Below are 17,172 nucleotides of genomic sequence, written 5' to 3' on the forward strand. Positions count from 1 at the left end.
TAACTCCAAGAGTTTGAGACCAGATCTGAACTCAGCTGAAGTTTAAATACTTTGGTCAAATAATGAGAAGACAGGACTTGTTGGAAAAGATTTTTATGTTGGAAAAGACTGAAGGCAAAAGAAAGAGACGTAAGAGGATGAGATGGATAATGTCATGGAAGCAAAAAACATGAGCTTGGACAGACTTAAGGAGATAGTGGAGGACAGAAGGGCCTAGTGTGCTATGGTACATGAGTCATGAAGAGCTGGACAGGATTAAACAACAAAATCTGTGTTTGCAACATGAGTCTTTAATGTCAAGTTCCCCATGTGCATTTTAAAATATAATTTAATAATTTGATTCATACATTCCCTTCAGATATGGTTAAAGCCAGGTACATGTAAATATAAGCTAGAGTGAGCTTTTGATTATCAAATCTCATTGATTGCTATTTTAGTGTGAAAATAGTTTAATCTTGAAGACACAGAAGCTATCTGGAGAAGAATCAACCAATCAATCTAACAATGACTGAGCAAATGTCCTTTGGAACCTTGCCCTCAACTAGCTGGGGCTTCCTGAGTACTACTAATTTCATTCATTGCACCTGAACTTGTGAAATTCAAACAAGAGGGGTATGAAGTTCTTATGCAAAGCATATACGTAATGTAACAGTGATAGATTATGTATTATGTAGGGTGGGTTGATCATAAGAGTTCCTGTTCAATTTACTGAGCTCCTTAATCAGTTTTCTGAGCTTAATAATGGGAGCTTTTTTTTGGAGGCATTTAAGGGGCCCCTCCATATGAAGCATGTCCATTTGACATCTCATCGAGCTCACAGACAATGACTGGAGACGCCTCTAAGAGAACTGGCTGGGGATGATGAAGCCAAACAATCTTTTGTCAGAGGAGCCATCCCTCCCTGTATTCTTTAAAAGACATGGTATTGGCAGACAGATGTTTTATATGGTCTTTCTCTGCTCAAAAGATGGCAGCAGTTGAGATACTATACACATGTACTTGTTCACTCAGCTCAAGGTTATGGATAATTAGAAAATCCAGCCTTATGGTTTGAGAGAGAAGTTCTCTCCCTTCACCCTCCTACGTGGAGAACAGGGTAGTTTCAACTTCCCTGCAGCATAATCCTGGAATCTGTCTCTCATTCTACACTATAACACAGCTGACTGCAAGATGTAGGAAACACAGGATCCCACTGTACTTATCAGTTGATTATGAACATACATTTGATTTGGTACAGCATAACTTTTCCTTAAAGGCTCTCCAGTAAGACATTTCCCACAATTATGTCAAAATTAGACAAGATTTCTTGAAAAATAGGAAAACTTTGTTTGACCTTGTGATTATTAACATCAGGTATAACATAAAACAAAAAAATACATGCTCACCAATAGTGTTTGCCACCCATAATAATGAATTGCTGGTGGAATTGTAAAGTAGTACAACCATTCTGGAACACAGTTTAGAATTATGCACATGAAGTGGCTAAATGTCTATCCCAATTGACCTATAACCATTCCACTGTTAGACACATACCACAAAAAGATTATTGATATGGGCCAGCTAGGTGGCGCAATGTATAGACCACCAACCCTAGAGTCAGGAGGACCTGAGTTCAAATAGGGCCTCAGACACTTGACATTTTCTAGCTATGTGACTCTGGGCAAGTTACTTAACCCCACTGCCTACCCAAAAGAAAAAAGTTATTAATAAAAAGACTCAATAGTCAACAAAATATTTATAGCATTATTTTTTGTGGCAGTTAGGAATTGTAAAATGTCTAAAGAAATTGTGGTACATGAATGTAACAAAATATTGCTGTGCTAGAAGAAACAACAGAAGTGATGAGTGCAGAAAAAGGCAAGGCTTTCATGAACTGATTCAAAATGATAAAAGCAGAGCCAAGAAAATAATATATATGATTAAAATTATGTAAATGGAAAGAATCACAAAATATTTGAAAATAAAGGTTGCAAAATTACAAAAAGAGAAGCTCAGTCCTAAAGAAGAGATAGGAGAAGACATTTTCCCCCATTCTTTTCCAGAAGTAGGAGGTTCATGGGTGTGGAACACTATATAAAATGGCAGGGGTCTTTTGTATGTATTGATTAGTTTTATTGATTTTCTTTTCTCTGCTTTCTCTTCTTTTCCTTTTTAAAAAAACAATCTTTGTCATATGAGATGGCTCTCTGGGATAGGAAGGGGTATTGGTAGATATTTAGAATATATGAAAACAAGAGATATCAATAAATACCTATTTTTTTAAAGTAAGGGGAAAATGTTTTCCACATCCACAGAGGAGATCCAAAACAAAATCCATATTAAAAAGAGATTCTTTATAGATGGTAAGGCTTTCCACATGTTCTTGCTTACAGATGAGACTGGGCTGATTGCTTTTAGCCCCAGAACACTACAAAACCCCCTGGATGAGATCCACAATAACTCAAAAGAACATGACCAAACTATATGTACGGGGAAAACCAAGTGTATGAAGAATTCCTATTATTCAAAATATGACATTCAGCTGGACAAAAAATCTTTAGCAGGGATTCTTAACCTAGAGTCCATGAACTTTTTTTTTGTTTTTAGTATTTGGTAACGGTATCTCAATATGATTAATTCCTTCAGTAATTTTATTTTATGCCTTTAAAAATATTATTCAGAGGAGTTGACAAGATTTACCAGAATGCAAAATGGATCTATGATACAAAAAAGGTTGAGAACCCCGAGTCAACAGAGATTATCCATTAATATGTGTGTCTTAAGCATGCGCTATAAATGGACAATGACTAGGGCCCAGAATTGAAGACAGCAAGCAGAGCAGGCTGGATTGTCTTTAGGAAATTGTAAAGTTATTTTAAAGGCTCCAAATTTTTCCTTCAAAGAAATGACCATTAATACCAATATCCTTCTAGTGGTATAAGGCTAAAATCATGTAATGCTATAACTGAATTCTTTATTTACTACAAGGATGCATTCCTCTGGACTTCTGCATCTTGCACCAACATCCTTTTCATCCTGAAAGATCACTTTCACCCTAGCCACACCTCTGAACTTCTCTATCATGTCAGGGAAAACTTTTCCTTCGGGAAATCACTTTAGCCCCAAAACTCAGACCGTGGATGTTACCCTCTGCCCCTGGGTCCCTTACCATGCTTGGAGGGTGGGTTTCTTCCAGAATCTCCATTTAAAGAAGTTGCCCAGGCCAGCCATCTCTTCATTTCCCACCATGTTGCACTCCTCTGGACTTCTTCATCACGTCCCATCATATTGATTATCTCCACTCCCCTCCTGCCCAACCTCCATTCAACTTGCCTTTTATGTATTTTCTTCCTCCTAGAAAGTAAGCTCCTTGGGGACAGCGATTATCTTTTTGTTTGTATCTCCAATGCTTAGAACAGTGCCTTGAACACAGTAAGCACTTCAGAAATGTTCACTAACAAATTGGCTATTGTTGCCAAAGAACTAAAACTGAAAAATGTCCAAATGGCAAAAGGAATGCATGTGTGAGCATAAGCAATGTGCAACATCAAACAACCAACAAACTATAAAACAGAAGTATGGTTTGATGTCATGTTTCATGATATCAAAGAAATGTATGAGCCTGAAAGAAAACGGACTGTTCTTGTGGTAAAAGCAAGGTAAAACCACTGGACACTCTATATGCTCTATTGATATCTTCTTAATATCTAGTGACATTAACTGAGGAAAGCCCTATAGCATGTTCAGTGGATCTCTTGTAGTATATTTAAGGGAGTTAAAGGGCAAGATTCACACCACTACTAAGTGTCTGAGACCTGAGTTCAAATCCAGCCTCAGGCACTTTCTAGCTGTGTGACACATGGGCAAGTCACTTAACCTCTGTTTGCCTTAATCCACAAGAAACAAAAACCACTCTAGTACTGTTGCCAAGAAAACCCTATGGACAGCATTGGCATGGTACAGTTCACAGTCATGGGAAGTCAAACATTACTACAAAATTGAACAACAACATGTGCCAGATGCAAAGAAGAGCAAAAACATAGCCCATGTTCTCAAGGAGCCTGCATTCTAATGGGGGAGGGAACATACAAAAAAACTGATACATACAAAGAATAGAGAGAAGGTAATTTCAGTGGGAAAGACTACTAGTAGCAACAGGGTAGGGGAGATTAACCAGGACAGATTTCCTACAGCAGATGGAGTTTGAACTGAGTCTTGAAGGAAATTGGGGAAGGTGGGACTCAAGAGGTGAGAAGATAACAGTTCCAGAGCTTAAACCGTATTATAAAGCAGCAATCATCAAAACTACTTGGTACTGGCTAAGAAATAGAGTGGTGGATCAGTGAAATAGGTTAGGTATGCAAGACACAGTAGTCAATGACTATAGTAATCTACTATATGATAGACCCAAAGACCCCAGCTTCTGGGATAAGAACTCACTATGACAAAAGAGTATGGCAGAAACTAGGCACAGACCAAAATCTCACACCATACAGCAAAATAAAGTCAAAATGGGTTCATGATTTAGATATAAAGGCTAATACTATAAGCAAACTGAGAGAGCAAGTAATAGTTTACCTATCAGATTTATGGAGAACAGAAGAATTCATGACCAAACAGGAGATAGAGAACATTATGAAATGCAAAATGAGTAATTTTGATTACATTAAATTGAAAAGTTTTTGCACAAATAAAGCCAAAGCAATCAAGATTAGGAGGGAAGCAGAAAACTGGGAAAGAATTTTTACAACCAGTGTCTCTGATAAGGGCCTCATTTCTAAAATATATAGAGAACTAAGTCAAATTTATAAGAATACAGGTCATTCCCCAGTTGATAAAAGTTCTCAGATGAAAAAATTAAAGCCAACTATAGTTACATGAAGAAACGCTCTAAATCACTACTGATTAGAGAAATGCAAATCAAAACAGCTCTGAGGTACATCACACCTATCAGATTGACCAACATGACAAAACAGGAAAATGATAAATGTTAGAGAAGATGTGGGAAAATTGGAACACTAATGCATTGTTGGTAGAGTTGTGAAAGGATTCAACTATTCTGGAGTGCAATTTGGAACTATGCCCAAAGGGCTATAAAAATGTGCATACCCTTTGACCCAGCAATACCACTTCTAGAGCTGTTCCCCAAAGAGATCATAAAAATGGGAAAGTACCCACATGTACAAAAATATTTATATCAACTTTTTTTGTGGGGGCAAAGAATTGGAAATTGAGGGGCTACCCATCAACTGGGGAATGGATGAACAAGTTGTGGTATATGAATGTAATGGAATACTATTGTGCTATAAGAAATGATGAGCAGGCTGACTTCAGAAAAACCTGAAAAGACTTGCATGGACTGATGGCTGAGTGAAGTGAGCAGAACCAGGAGAATGTTGTACACAGTAACAGCCATGATGTGTGATGACTAACTTTGATAGACTTAGCCCTTCTCAGCAATGCAAGAATCTAAGACATCTCCAAAAGTCTCATGATGGAAAATGCTATCCACATCCAAAGAAAGAACTATGGAGTTTGAATGCAGATCGAAGTATACTATTTGCTTTTTTTTTTACCTTCTTTTTTGTTTCCTCTTTCTTGTGGTTCCTTCTATTAGTTCTAATTCTTCCTTATAACATGACTAATGTGAAAATGTTTAATAGGAATGTATGTATAGCCTATATCAGATTGCGTACCCTCTTGAAGAGGAAGGGGGATAAAAATTTAAAACTCAAAAGCTTATGGAAGTGACTGCTGATAAATCAAAATAAATTAATAAAAAAAAAGAGGTGAGGAGAGAGAGCATTCTAGCAATGGTGGATAGTCAGTACAAATACAACAGAACAATGGAGTGTTATGTGTGAAGAAGAGCATGTAGACCAGTCTAACGAAATTTCTGAGTAAGTGGAAGAGGAATAAAGATTGGGAAGGTAGAAAGGGGTCAGGTTGTAAAGGGCTTTAAATGCCAAATAGGGTTTTCTATTTGACCCTGGAGGTAATAGGGAGTCACTGATGAATAGGGAAGAGGGGTGACATAGTCAGGCCTGGGCTTTAGGAAAATCATTTTGCTAGCGATGTAGAGGATAGACTAGGGTTAGGAGACACTTGAGGCAAGGAAACCAATTAGAACTCTACTGAAATAGCACAGGCAAAAACATACACAAGGGTGGAAGCTCTGTGAGTGGAGAGAAAGGAATGTATGTGAAGGCAAAAACAAAATTTGACAACATATTGGATAAATGGAGTTAAGTGACAGTAAAGTCACCAAAGTTGTAAGCATGGGTGATTGTTGCAACTAAGAGGGAATTCTGGAAAAAGGAAGGGTTTGAGGACAGAAAAGGTAACAAGTTGTGCTTTAGACATGTTGAATTTAAGATGCCTGTGCAACATACAATTCAACATGTCCAACTGGGAATTGGTGATACCAGCATGGACGGACCTCAGGAAAGAGATGAGTATTGTTTATATTCATTTGAGAATCATCTGCAAAGAGAAAATTGAACCCATGACAGCTAATGACATCACCAAATAAAATATTATAGAGTAAAAAGAGAAGAGAACCCAGCACAAAGCCTTGAGGGTCTCCTATAATTACTGGGCATGACGGATGAAAAATCAGCAAAGGATAATGAGAATAAGCAATTGGGCTGCTAAAAGAAGAACCAGAAGGGAGTAGTATAATAAAAACCTAAAAACCTAAAAAGAAAAGAATATCCAGGAGGACTGACAATGGCCACCAAAGTTCAGAAAGCTCTGAGGCCTGAGAAAAGCCCATTAAATGTAACAACAGCACCACCACCACCAACAATATCTTTATTGTTCTTGTTGAGTCATTTTTAAGTCATGTCTGACTCTTCATGACACCACTTGGAGTTGACAAAGATAGTGGAGCAGTTTGCCATTTCCTTCTCCAGATCATTTTACAAATGAGGAAACTGAGGCAAGAAGGGTTAAATGACTTGCCCAGGGTCACAGAGCTACTAAGTGTCTGAGGCCAGATTTGACCTCAGAAAGATAAGTCTTCCTGACTCCAGGCCCAAAACACTAACCATTGTGCCACCTCGCTGCCCCAATAATAACTATCTTCTATATAGCCCTTTAAGGCCTTTTAAGGTTTGCTTTACAAACATTACCTTATTTGATCCTCACAGTAACCCTGCAAGGTAGTCAATATTAAACAGATGAAAAAATTGAAGCTAAAAGACTTGCTCGGGGTCACACAACTAGTTAAGTGTCTAAGGCAGTAACTGAATTCAGGTCTTCCTGACTATCTATGACATCACCAGGTTGTCTCAAATTAAAAAGATTATTGGTAACTTTGTAGATAACAGTTTTAGTTGACTGATGAGGTCAGAAGCTAGACTGCAAAAGATTTAGAAGAGAGTAAGAGGAGAAGTAGAGGTACCTAGTATAGATAGATGGCTTTCTCTAGGAGTTTAGCTGAGAAGAGATATAGGTTGAGAAACAGTGGGGATGGCTGGATGAAGTGCGGATTTTTTAAGAATGGGGGAGACATGGGCATGTTTGTAGGCAGCAGTCTTATTACACCTTATTCCCCAACACATACTCTTCAATCCAGTGACACTGGCCTCCTGACTGTTCCATTAACAAAACAGTACATCTCTAGGCTCTGAGCATTCTCTCTGGCTGTCCCCCCTGCCTGGAACATTCTTCCTCCTCTACTCCACCTACTAACTTCCCTGGCTTCCTTTAAGTAACAACTAAAATTCGGGAAGCTAGGTGGTGCAGCTGATAGAGCACTGGCCCTGAAGTCAGGAGGACTGTGTTCAAATCCTGCCTCAGACCAAACACATAACTCAGACCAAACACATAACACTTACTAGCTGTGTGACCCTGGGTAAGTCACCTAACCCCATTTGCCTTAAAAAAAAAAAAAAGTGACAACTAAAATCCCATCTTCCACAGGAAGCCTTTCTCAACCCCTCTTAATTCCAATATCTTCCCTATTAATTATTTCCAATTTATCCTGTATGTAGCTTGCTTCGTATAATGTGTTTGCATATTGTCTCTCCTTTTAGACTGTGAGCTCCTTGAGGACAGGGACTGTGTTTTGTCTCTTTTTGTATCCCCAGCACTTAGCACATTGCCTGACACATAGTAGGTGCTTAACAAATGTTTACTGATTGACTGATTGATTGTATATCAACTTACAGTCAAAAGACAAGTTCACTCAATAGTCCTTACCATGTTGCCAAAATGGAAACTTCAGTTGCAGCCGTAAGTGATATTTTCACCATCAGTGCTCAATGATCTCTTAAGACTTATGTTTGACTCCACACTGCTCAAAAACTACTCCACTGGTCACTATTCTTGCAGAAACATCTTGCTTTCTTGTCTTGTCTTCTACTATTATAACTCATCATTCTGCTGCTTTGCCATATAGTTTGAAGTAATACTTCATTCTACCTTTAAAGCATTCTATCTACATTAATTATTTTCCTTCAGTTTACCATACAGCAGCTGTCCATTCTCTAAGTCAGAAATTTACTAAGTTTTTAACTATTTACAGCACATAGAACATGAGTACTCTTCTCTCCCTGCTCCCTAAAGCAATTTAGAGTTTGGCCAGTTGTGCTTAAGTAACAGAAATAGAAAGCACTACTGAGTTTCCAAATATAGCATAGATGGCAACCCAAAGATCAAAGAACTATACATTATTCCTTCCGCATAGCTTCATTAGTGGAAAGCTCTTGGATGTTCAGCTTCCTTGTTTTGTAATGTCAGTATACCCTAGTCATCTTCTCTACCATAGGAGCCTCTTGCTAACCCGTAGACTCTAATAGTCTCATCATTAGCCAAACAGTTCACCTGTGAAAAATCACATAAAAAGGTTAATAAAACATGCAATATAACTGAGAAAAATCAATATTAGAAGAGATGTGTTATTCTATTTCTGAAGTTTAAAAAATAATCCTATAGAACAAACCTCATTAAGCTTCAAGATTTATTAAATTATTTTAAATGCTATTCTCTTGATAAAAGGCAAAAATAGTTTGTTTTTTTTAATAACATTTTCAAACTGGCAACTTATTTGACTTCTCACCTTTTTCTCAATTATACTTGTAATAAATAGGTTCAATTCAAACTGAAGTTGGAGAGAGAAAATCCTTGTACTTTCTCTAACTAATACTATTTCTATAGAAACCATCAAGAATTTTTTTTAAGTTTTGAAGAAATATTTTGCATATAAGAAATCAATCTGATAAATACTTATTAAGCACTTCTCTAAATAATTATTATAAGACAAAAGAAACTGAACCAATCCTTGATGAAACCTGAGGGAGAGAGAGAGAAGAAGGAAGGAAGGATGGAATTCGTCAATTGAGGAATGGCTGAATAAATTATGGAATATGAATAAAATGAAGTATTATTATTGTACCATAAGAAATGATGAAAGGGATGGTTTCCCATACCTAGGAAAGCACATATTAACTGATGGCAGAGTCATGTCAGCAAAACCACAAGAACAATTTATATAGTAACAACAATATAGTAAAGAAAAAACTTTGAAAGACTTAAGAACTCTGATAAATGCAGTGACCAACAACTCTGTAGGATCACTAATGCAGCATGCTACCGAACTCCGGACACAGGTGTGATACGCTCAAGAAGAAGAACGAGACATACATTTTTGAACATGGCAAATATGTGGGACTGTTTTGCATAACTAAGCTTATTTATTACAATGACTGTGCTTTTATTTTTCTCATTTAGGGGGCATTTGGGGAGGAAAGGGAAGTGGGCAACAGTGCTGCCAACAACAAAAAAAAAGAATTAAATGGAAAAAAGAGTCAGTCAAGCATTTAAAAATGTTCAGAAGAAGAGTTCTGAAGGAACACAAACAGGAAAACTTTGAAAATAGTACACTGACTTTATTATATTCTTTTTAAAACAGCAAACTCTTCACAAAAGAGATTCATGGTTTCACATAAAATCCTCTTCTCTGTTCCTATACACACACACACACACACACACACACACACACACACACACACAAGTAAATGTTCAATTTTTTGTTTGTGAAGTTCACAATAAAAAAGAAAGGAAGTGGCATTTAAGCATTAACTATTATCATTCAGTAGTTTCTTTAACTTCCTTTCTCCCTCTCTCTAATAGTAATAATTTCTAGAAATTGGGTTATCCTAGGGACTACGGTAGCTCTAGGGAAAAAAAAGCAGAACTCTCACAAGATACAGCACAAAACTAGTTTTTTCTTTGCTTAATTCAATTCAACCAACATATTAAGTACTTATTATGTACCAGACACTAGGGGAGACACAAAGATAAGCGAGATAGTTTCTGCACTGACAGAGCTTCAAATCTAATAGGAGCAATACAACACACATATAACTAACTATGATGTAAAACAGAACATCAGAATTAAAGTGCCATGCAAAGTCTGAAGAAAGAAAAGATTTTCTGCCTGCAGCTATCAGAAAGTTTCTCTGAATATTTGTACTAGGCACAATCTCATACATATGGAGCAAAGACTAATCCAGGCACTGCTGAGGGATTCCAAAGGGAAAAGGAAGGCAAATTTGCTGAAGCATAGTATACCTAGTGGATAACAGTGTGATATGGCTAGAAAGATAGTGGCACTCTTTCGTGGACATCGTGAAGAGTTTTGAAGGCTTTGCCTTAATAATTCTTGGACTTTATTTGGTAGGCAACAGGGAAGCACTGCAAGGTTTTGATTTCTGGTGTTTCTTGATCAGATTCATGCCAAATGATTTACAGAAGCTCAGAGTTGGAAGGGACTCAAGAAGTCAATCTAATCCAACTCTCCCACTCAAAATATGAAGCCCATCTACAACATTCCAAACAAATGGTCATTCAGCTTCTGCATAAACATCTCCAATGATGAAAACTTTAATTTAGAAGTGTTGTGAAGAGTGAAATGGATCTGTAAAGATTAGGTGGCTATCTCCCATCTACTCTTTATATGTCTTATATGGACCTATTTTTTTTTTTCTATGTTGAGAGCAGAGTCTGCTTTTGCCTTTCTTTGGATCACTGGGACTTAGCACAATTACTTTGCACATAATAAGCCGTTAATAAATGTTTGCTGATTGGCAAGTGAGACTAGATTGGAATGGAAGACGAAGGAATCAAAATAACACCAAAGTTTCAATCAACGGTAACAAGATCAATGCTGACACCATTAACTGAATTAAGGAAATCAGAATTAGGTAAGAAAAAGATGTCTTGTTCTGGACACTGAGCTTGAAGTGTAAACAAGACATACTGATGGAGATGGCCTTTCCATCTGCCATGAACTAAAAAGACAAACATGAGTCAGCTAGGTAGTACAGTGGATAGAATGCTGGAACTGTATTCATAAAGATGCAAGTTCAAATCCAGCCTCAGACACTTAACTATGGGCAAGTCACTTAACTGTCCTCTGCTTCAGTTTCTGCATTTGTAAAATGGGGATAATAGCACCAACCTTCCAGGGTTGTTCTAAGGATAGAATGAGATAATACTTGTAAAGTACTTGCAAACTTTTAAGTGCTACAATTGCTAGTTATTATAATGATAATTAATCTTCCTTTATTTATTATCGCTCTAAATTAGAATGTAAACTTCTTGAAAGAATGGAATGTCTTGGTTTTCTATTTGCATTATTAGCAGTTAACCTAGTGCTTGGCATATACTAAGAGCTTAATAAATATTTTTCTAATCCATTCCAGTTGTAAATGAAGATCTAGAGCTAAAAGAATCATAGAATAGTAGAGCTAGACGAAAACATAAGAGATCATCAAGTCTAATTTCATAGGAAATGAGGTATAGAGATGAATTGAATTGTCAAAGGTCACAGTGTTTGATTTTGAACCCATGTTTTTCAAAGGAGAGAGATCAGAGCTAGAGAAATGACTATTGGTCACATAAAAATGAGTTGAGGCTATGATGGTAGATTACCAGAGAAAAAAGTTTAAAGAGAAGAGATGATGTACAAAGATAGATGCTTGCAGAATGTCAACATTTAAAGGCTAGTCAAAACAATTTCTATATAAGAGAAGCATGGTAAAATGAACAGAATCCTGAATTTGAAATAAGAGGGCCTTGGTTAAAATAAATCCATATCCTGCAGTTTACTACTTCATCAACTGTGGTTAAGTCACTTTACCTCCATGGGTGGCAGTTTCCACATTTGCAAAGTAAGGGAATTGGACTAGATTCCAAGGTTCCTTTGTGGTTCTAAATCTTACAAAAAGCCCTTCTTTTTCAAAGATACTTTTGTGTTATCTCATCTGATCTTTAAAACAATCCAGTAAAGTACATAACAAGTAGTAATATTCCCATTTTACAGATCAAGGAAACTCTAGAAAAACTTTAGAAACTTAACTTCTAAGAGTTCCAAAAAGTTATAGTACTTATGAACGCAAAACTTCTGTCTCCTACATCTCACACTATCATACAGTGAAGATCAATGCGTCCTAAACTGACAGATACCAACCAGAAAGACTACCAAAAAACCAAAGATCACATTGCCTCGTCTTCTCAAGAACATGACTACGCTCAGTTTTTACAGCTGAAACTACAAGAGCAAATCCCGCAACACTGGAAGAGAAAAACATTAGCTAAAGTTCAGGCTTTCAATGCAATTAAACAGAAACATTTAATTTTCACAAGTCTATACTCAATTTATAATCCCAAAAGTCAAAGTGAATTTTTCTAACATACCATGTGGTCATACAGTCATTGCTACAATGACACTGCACTACTCTTTATGGAAAAAGTTTGCTGCTTTGTAGTAAACAGGAAATGGTACTATCGTTTTCATTCTCCTTAATCACTGAGTAACTTATTTCTGAAGTCATGATTTGAATAAAATATGAACAAAAAAGGCACACATCTCTACACGAGTGAAGTCCAAAAGAATCTCTGTTGTGTTCTATATATTTTTAAAGTTTGGTTAGGCCACAACAAAAGTAAAACTTTGATCAAATACTAAAACTTCACAAAGTTCAGTATTTACCCACATCTGAATTTGCACAGTGGGAATTAATTTATTCAGCAAGACTTATAGATTCCTAATTCTCAACATTACTTGTTTAGTACACAAATCTCCATAAATACAACATTTAAATAAATCATTTTAGTACTAGTGAGACAAATATTTTCAGAGAATAATGTTTTTAAATATCACTGACATTGAAGACACAACTATACTGCAAGGAATAATGCAATTCCAGTCACTTATTTTTAGAAAGAAATCTATATCATCTGGAAACACACAAAGGTTACAAAGAAATAACACAGCATTAAGCTTCAATTAGTTATATATTACAAAGATCCTAAGAAGCAAACACATTTTTGCAGTTTTCTCACCCATTAAAAAAATTTTTGGCGATAAAACTGTCTTAGAATTATGTAAAACTATGCAAAACATTTAAGAATTTTGACTGAGAGAAGTACCAGAAATCATTCCCAGTGAAACTGTCATATCCTCAATTACTGAGGGGAGGGGGAAAGTGGAGGGAAGGGAGATGTGAGGAATGGGAGGAATGAAGATAAAAGGAGAGAGAAGGGAGGTGGAAATGGGGAGAGAAGCTCACTGCAGCCCACCATCTGGTAAATTCTCATTTTAACTAATTATTCTTCCTAACTAGGTAGAAAGCTCTGTTGTTTCTAGATGTTAAAGTATTGTAAATGCTGTCAGATCACTCTAAATTTAGTGCCCTAGAGCAAAATCTAAATTATCTACCATCATTACAGCTCAGTTGTGCAAAATAAATTACAAAAAGGATAAAAAGACAACAACTTAAATAATATATTAATCTCTAATAGAAATTTTGACCAGTCCTATGTGACTAATAGTTGAATGCACAACTACCAAAAAGCAGTTTTTTAAAACATCAAAACCCTATACTTATAATATTGCAATTTATATTTCCCTATGATTTGCAACTTTTCCATACCCACTAAATTGCCCACATTGTTAATGTACTGAGTTCTAAACACTGTAAACATTTCTTAGATATGAGTAAGTATCAGCACTGTTTGCTTGAAATTAGACCTAAAGAACCAAATGCTTAACATTTACTTTAGAATACATTGATCAGGGGCAGCTAGGTGGCGCAGCGGATAGAGCACCACCCCTGGAGTCTGGAGGACCTGAGTTCAAATCTAGCCTCAGACACTTACTAGCTAGTTGTATGACCCTGGGCAAGTCACTTAACCCCTACTGCCTCCAAAATTTAAAAAAAAAAAAAAAAGCAAAGAAAGAAATACATTGATCACTATCAGCAAACCTAGAGACTGAGGCCTATATACATCATATTAATGTGTACTTTATACCTTTAGTGATGCCTTAATGGTGCCTCTTGGGGTGAAGTATCGCTAGTACTGAGGTGGGAGACAGAATAATCTAGTGATGAATGCCTAGGAACAAGAAAACCTATAATAACCACTTTATTAAGTATTTGTTCTTATTAAACTGTTAAAGTATAACATAATCCTAATTTTTTTTATGTAGAGGGATTTTATTTATCATTAGTAACCAAAATAATGAAAGAATCTATTTTTTATAAAGAACAGTCGCAAAATTAACAGTCACTGATATGGAATAAGCTATGTGATTCCTCAGCTTCATATTTACATCAGAAATGCAAATCAAATTAGATTAAGTCCAGAAAACATACAATGTAGAAACTTTTTACAATGCTGATAGTAGGGGATAAAATCAATACCCATCTTTTAAGCTAAATGTATATCATGATTGTTGGTACTGAATTTGGGGCAACAATAATTTGATTCAAGGTATATTCAAATCCCAGAAACAAACTATCTTTTATTAAGTTGACTATCCCTAAGTAACAGATTGTGTATGTTAGCTAATATAAAAAATAGTGTCCAAAAGGTGCCAAACAATGATTTAATTGGAAGACCAAACTTGCATATTTTTCTTCAATAGTTCAGTTGAGATATTCAAAAATATGGTAAACTATCACCAATGCAAAGCTTCATTCAATAAGTCCCCAAACCTGTCATGAATATGGAGAAAATGCAAGCAAAACTGAGAAGAAGGAAAAGTACTTTCTAAAGAAGAGACACCACTTCAGGTGTGTTCTGCATACAACACAAAACTTTGAAAGTATATTTTAAATTCTATGTAATACTGAAAATGATATAAAAATGCTTCAATAAAACACTGTGTATTTCTATTCAGTATGTAATTACTTTTTCAAAAAACAGCACATAAAAGGCAAGGAAACTCAGATTTTTTTTTAAATGACCAAAATTGTTTCTGAAGAATATATGATGAAATACAGCTCTCTCTTCTCAATAGAGAAATGTTACATTCGTTCACTGTATCAATTAGTTTTGCTTAACTACTTTTTGACAAAGTGGTTGGGATCTGGTGGAATATGAAGAAATGTCAGTGTAAAAAAAGGCATCGATATAACCTTTTTTTAAAGGAATAATAGGTAATCTTTTTTTAAAAAAAACTCTATAAAGAATTAAATGTCTGCCAATAACTTCTGACACAGAAAATAGCTACACAGGAACTTTGAAATTCTGAGAATGGAATAGTTCCATCCCACTTAACGTGGTCATGTGAGTAAACTGTAACTGCTTACAACTATACTAAAGTCTCTAGTTTTCTAATAACACATTTATTCCATAAGCAGGTGATTTTATAAAGGATAAGTATAAATTAAATTTTTCATTTACTTCATTTTTCTATTTCATTTTATCCCAATAAAAATGACATATTTGAATTATTTGTTTAAACTAAGTGATTTTAATTATTAAAATACAAATTTAAAAACCAAAATATCCTTTATCATCCATGACTTGTCTCAATCATCTGTAGCATCAGTTTCCATTGATATATATATATATATATAGATATAGATAGATAGATAGATATAGATTCCCTTCCACCTATCCACCCACCAAAATTAAAAGCCCATCAAGTTATTATTTTTAAAATACAGCATCCAAATGATCAATGCACTACATTAGAAGTTATATATACTTATGTACATACACACATATATCCACATTTACACACATGTATGTGTATGTGTATTTAAAAACTGTTAAGAGTTAAAGTCATTCTGAGTCATTTATTCAGAATGAAGCTCTTTGGGCCACTTTAGAAAATCACAAAACCTGTAAGTTTCTTCAAAACATATATATAAGGTACAACTCAAAGTCAAAAAGTCAGAGCTAACTTGCCAGTCAAATCATAAAAGACATTCAAGAATTACAAGAAATGTTTTCAAATAAAAGCCAACACCTAAACTGTAACCCATAGCATTATTTTTTTTCCAACTAGAAAACATAATATACTACAGATCACAAGTTTCACTTTGTCCACTGGCTAAGATAAAATGCCAGACATTACATTTTTCTTCTCAAGCAATTCCCAACAGACCCCTAAACTTTTACCAACAATTTAATTTTTATTCTTACTAGTATTTTCAGTTTTGTTTAGGACTTACCCCTCTTCTGAACCCAACCTTCTTTCACAATGGTAACATCGCTCATGATGGCTCCCCTCTGAGCCCTCAACTTCAAGAAAAGATACTTTGAGATATCAGCTTTGGGGTTTGGATTCTCTTTTGCTGCTGCTGCCCTTCCCACTCTCTAGTGATGACTCAGCCTGGAAGGAAGTATTGAAGAAAGAATTTCTTTTTTTTTCCATTCTTGCAACTCATACAGCAATAACAAACAACTAATTCTTTGTAAATGTCTTCAACTGCCTGACCCCACATAAAAATTTGGCTCTTCAAACTAGGGAACTTATTTATTAAATAATTCTATAATGAATGTACTTCCCTGATCTCGTGACATATTTCAATGATAATGAAACTTCTGACTTGAGAAGTTAATAGAAACAGTTTAAAAAAAATCATTGTAATACATAAAGCTTTGTGTTCTAAAGAATAGAAAAAAAAGTTTGAAAGCAGTCTAAAAATTTGTTCTATTTTTTTCTCAAAATTTCGATTATTTTATGACAACCAATCTGAATGCTTTTATTTGCTATTCTTCAGGTGAAACACATAATATTCCAGAAGCTCAATATTCCTTAATACTTCAAGAATTCATCATTTCATCAGTGTGGTAACTACCACTACAGATAGGTATTATAGCCACTCAATACCTTAGAAGAAAGTCTTCATGAGTTACCATGCATGGCCAAAAATTTGTCATTTCATG

At 35.5% G+C, this 17,172-nt stretch overlaps 1 protein-coding gene across 2 annotated transcripts in view; it reads right to left on the bottom strand.

Moving 5' to 3' along the window:
- The window catches only part of LOC114049643 (RAC-gamma serine/threonine-protein kinase), a 362,981-nt gene extending 346,366 nt beyond the window's left edge, over positions 1–16,615 (bottom strand). Inside the window, exon 1 of one of the 2 annotated variants that reach the window (XM_027870919.1) lies at positions 16,455–16,615. In XM_027870919.1, coding sequence (XP_027726720.1) covers positions 16,455–16,500 — 46 coding nt within the window. In that variant the 5' untranslated portion in view covers positions 16,501–16,615. The remainder of the gene's footprint in view (positions 1–16,454) is intronic. The other variant, XM_027870920.1, reaches the window with a different exon arrangement.
- Between the last annotated feature and the right edge of the window lie 557 nt (positions 16,616–17,172).

Source organism: Vombatus ursinus, unplaced genomic scaffold (assembly GCF_900497805.2).
Source record: "Vombatus ursinus unplaced genomic scaffold, bare-nosed wombat genome assembly UNPS02014798.1, whole genome shotgun sequence".
NCBI classification, from domain to species: Eukaryota; Metazoa; Chordata; class Mammalia; order Diprotodontia; family Vombatidae; genus Vombatus; species Vombatus ursinus.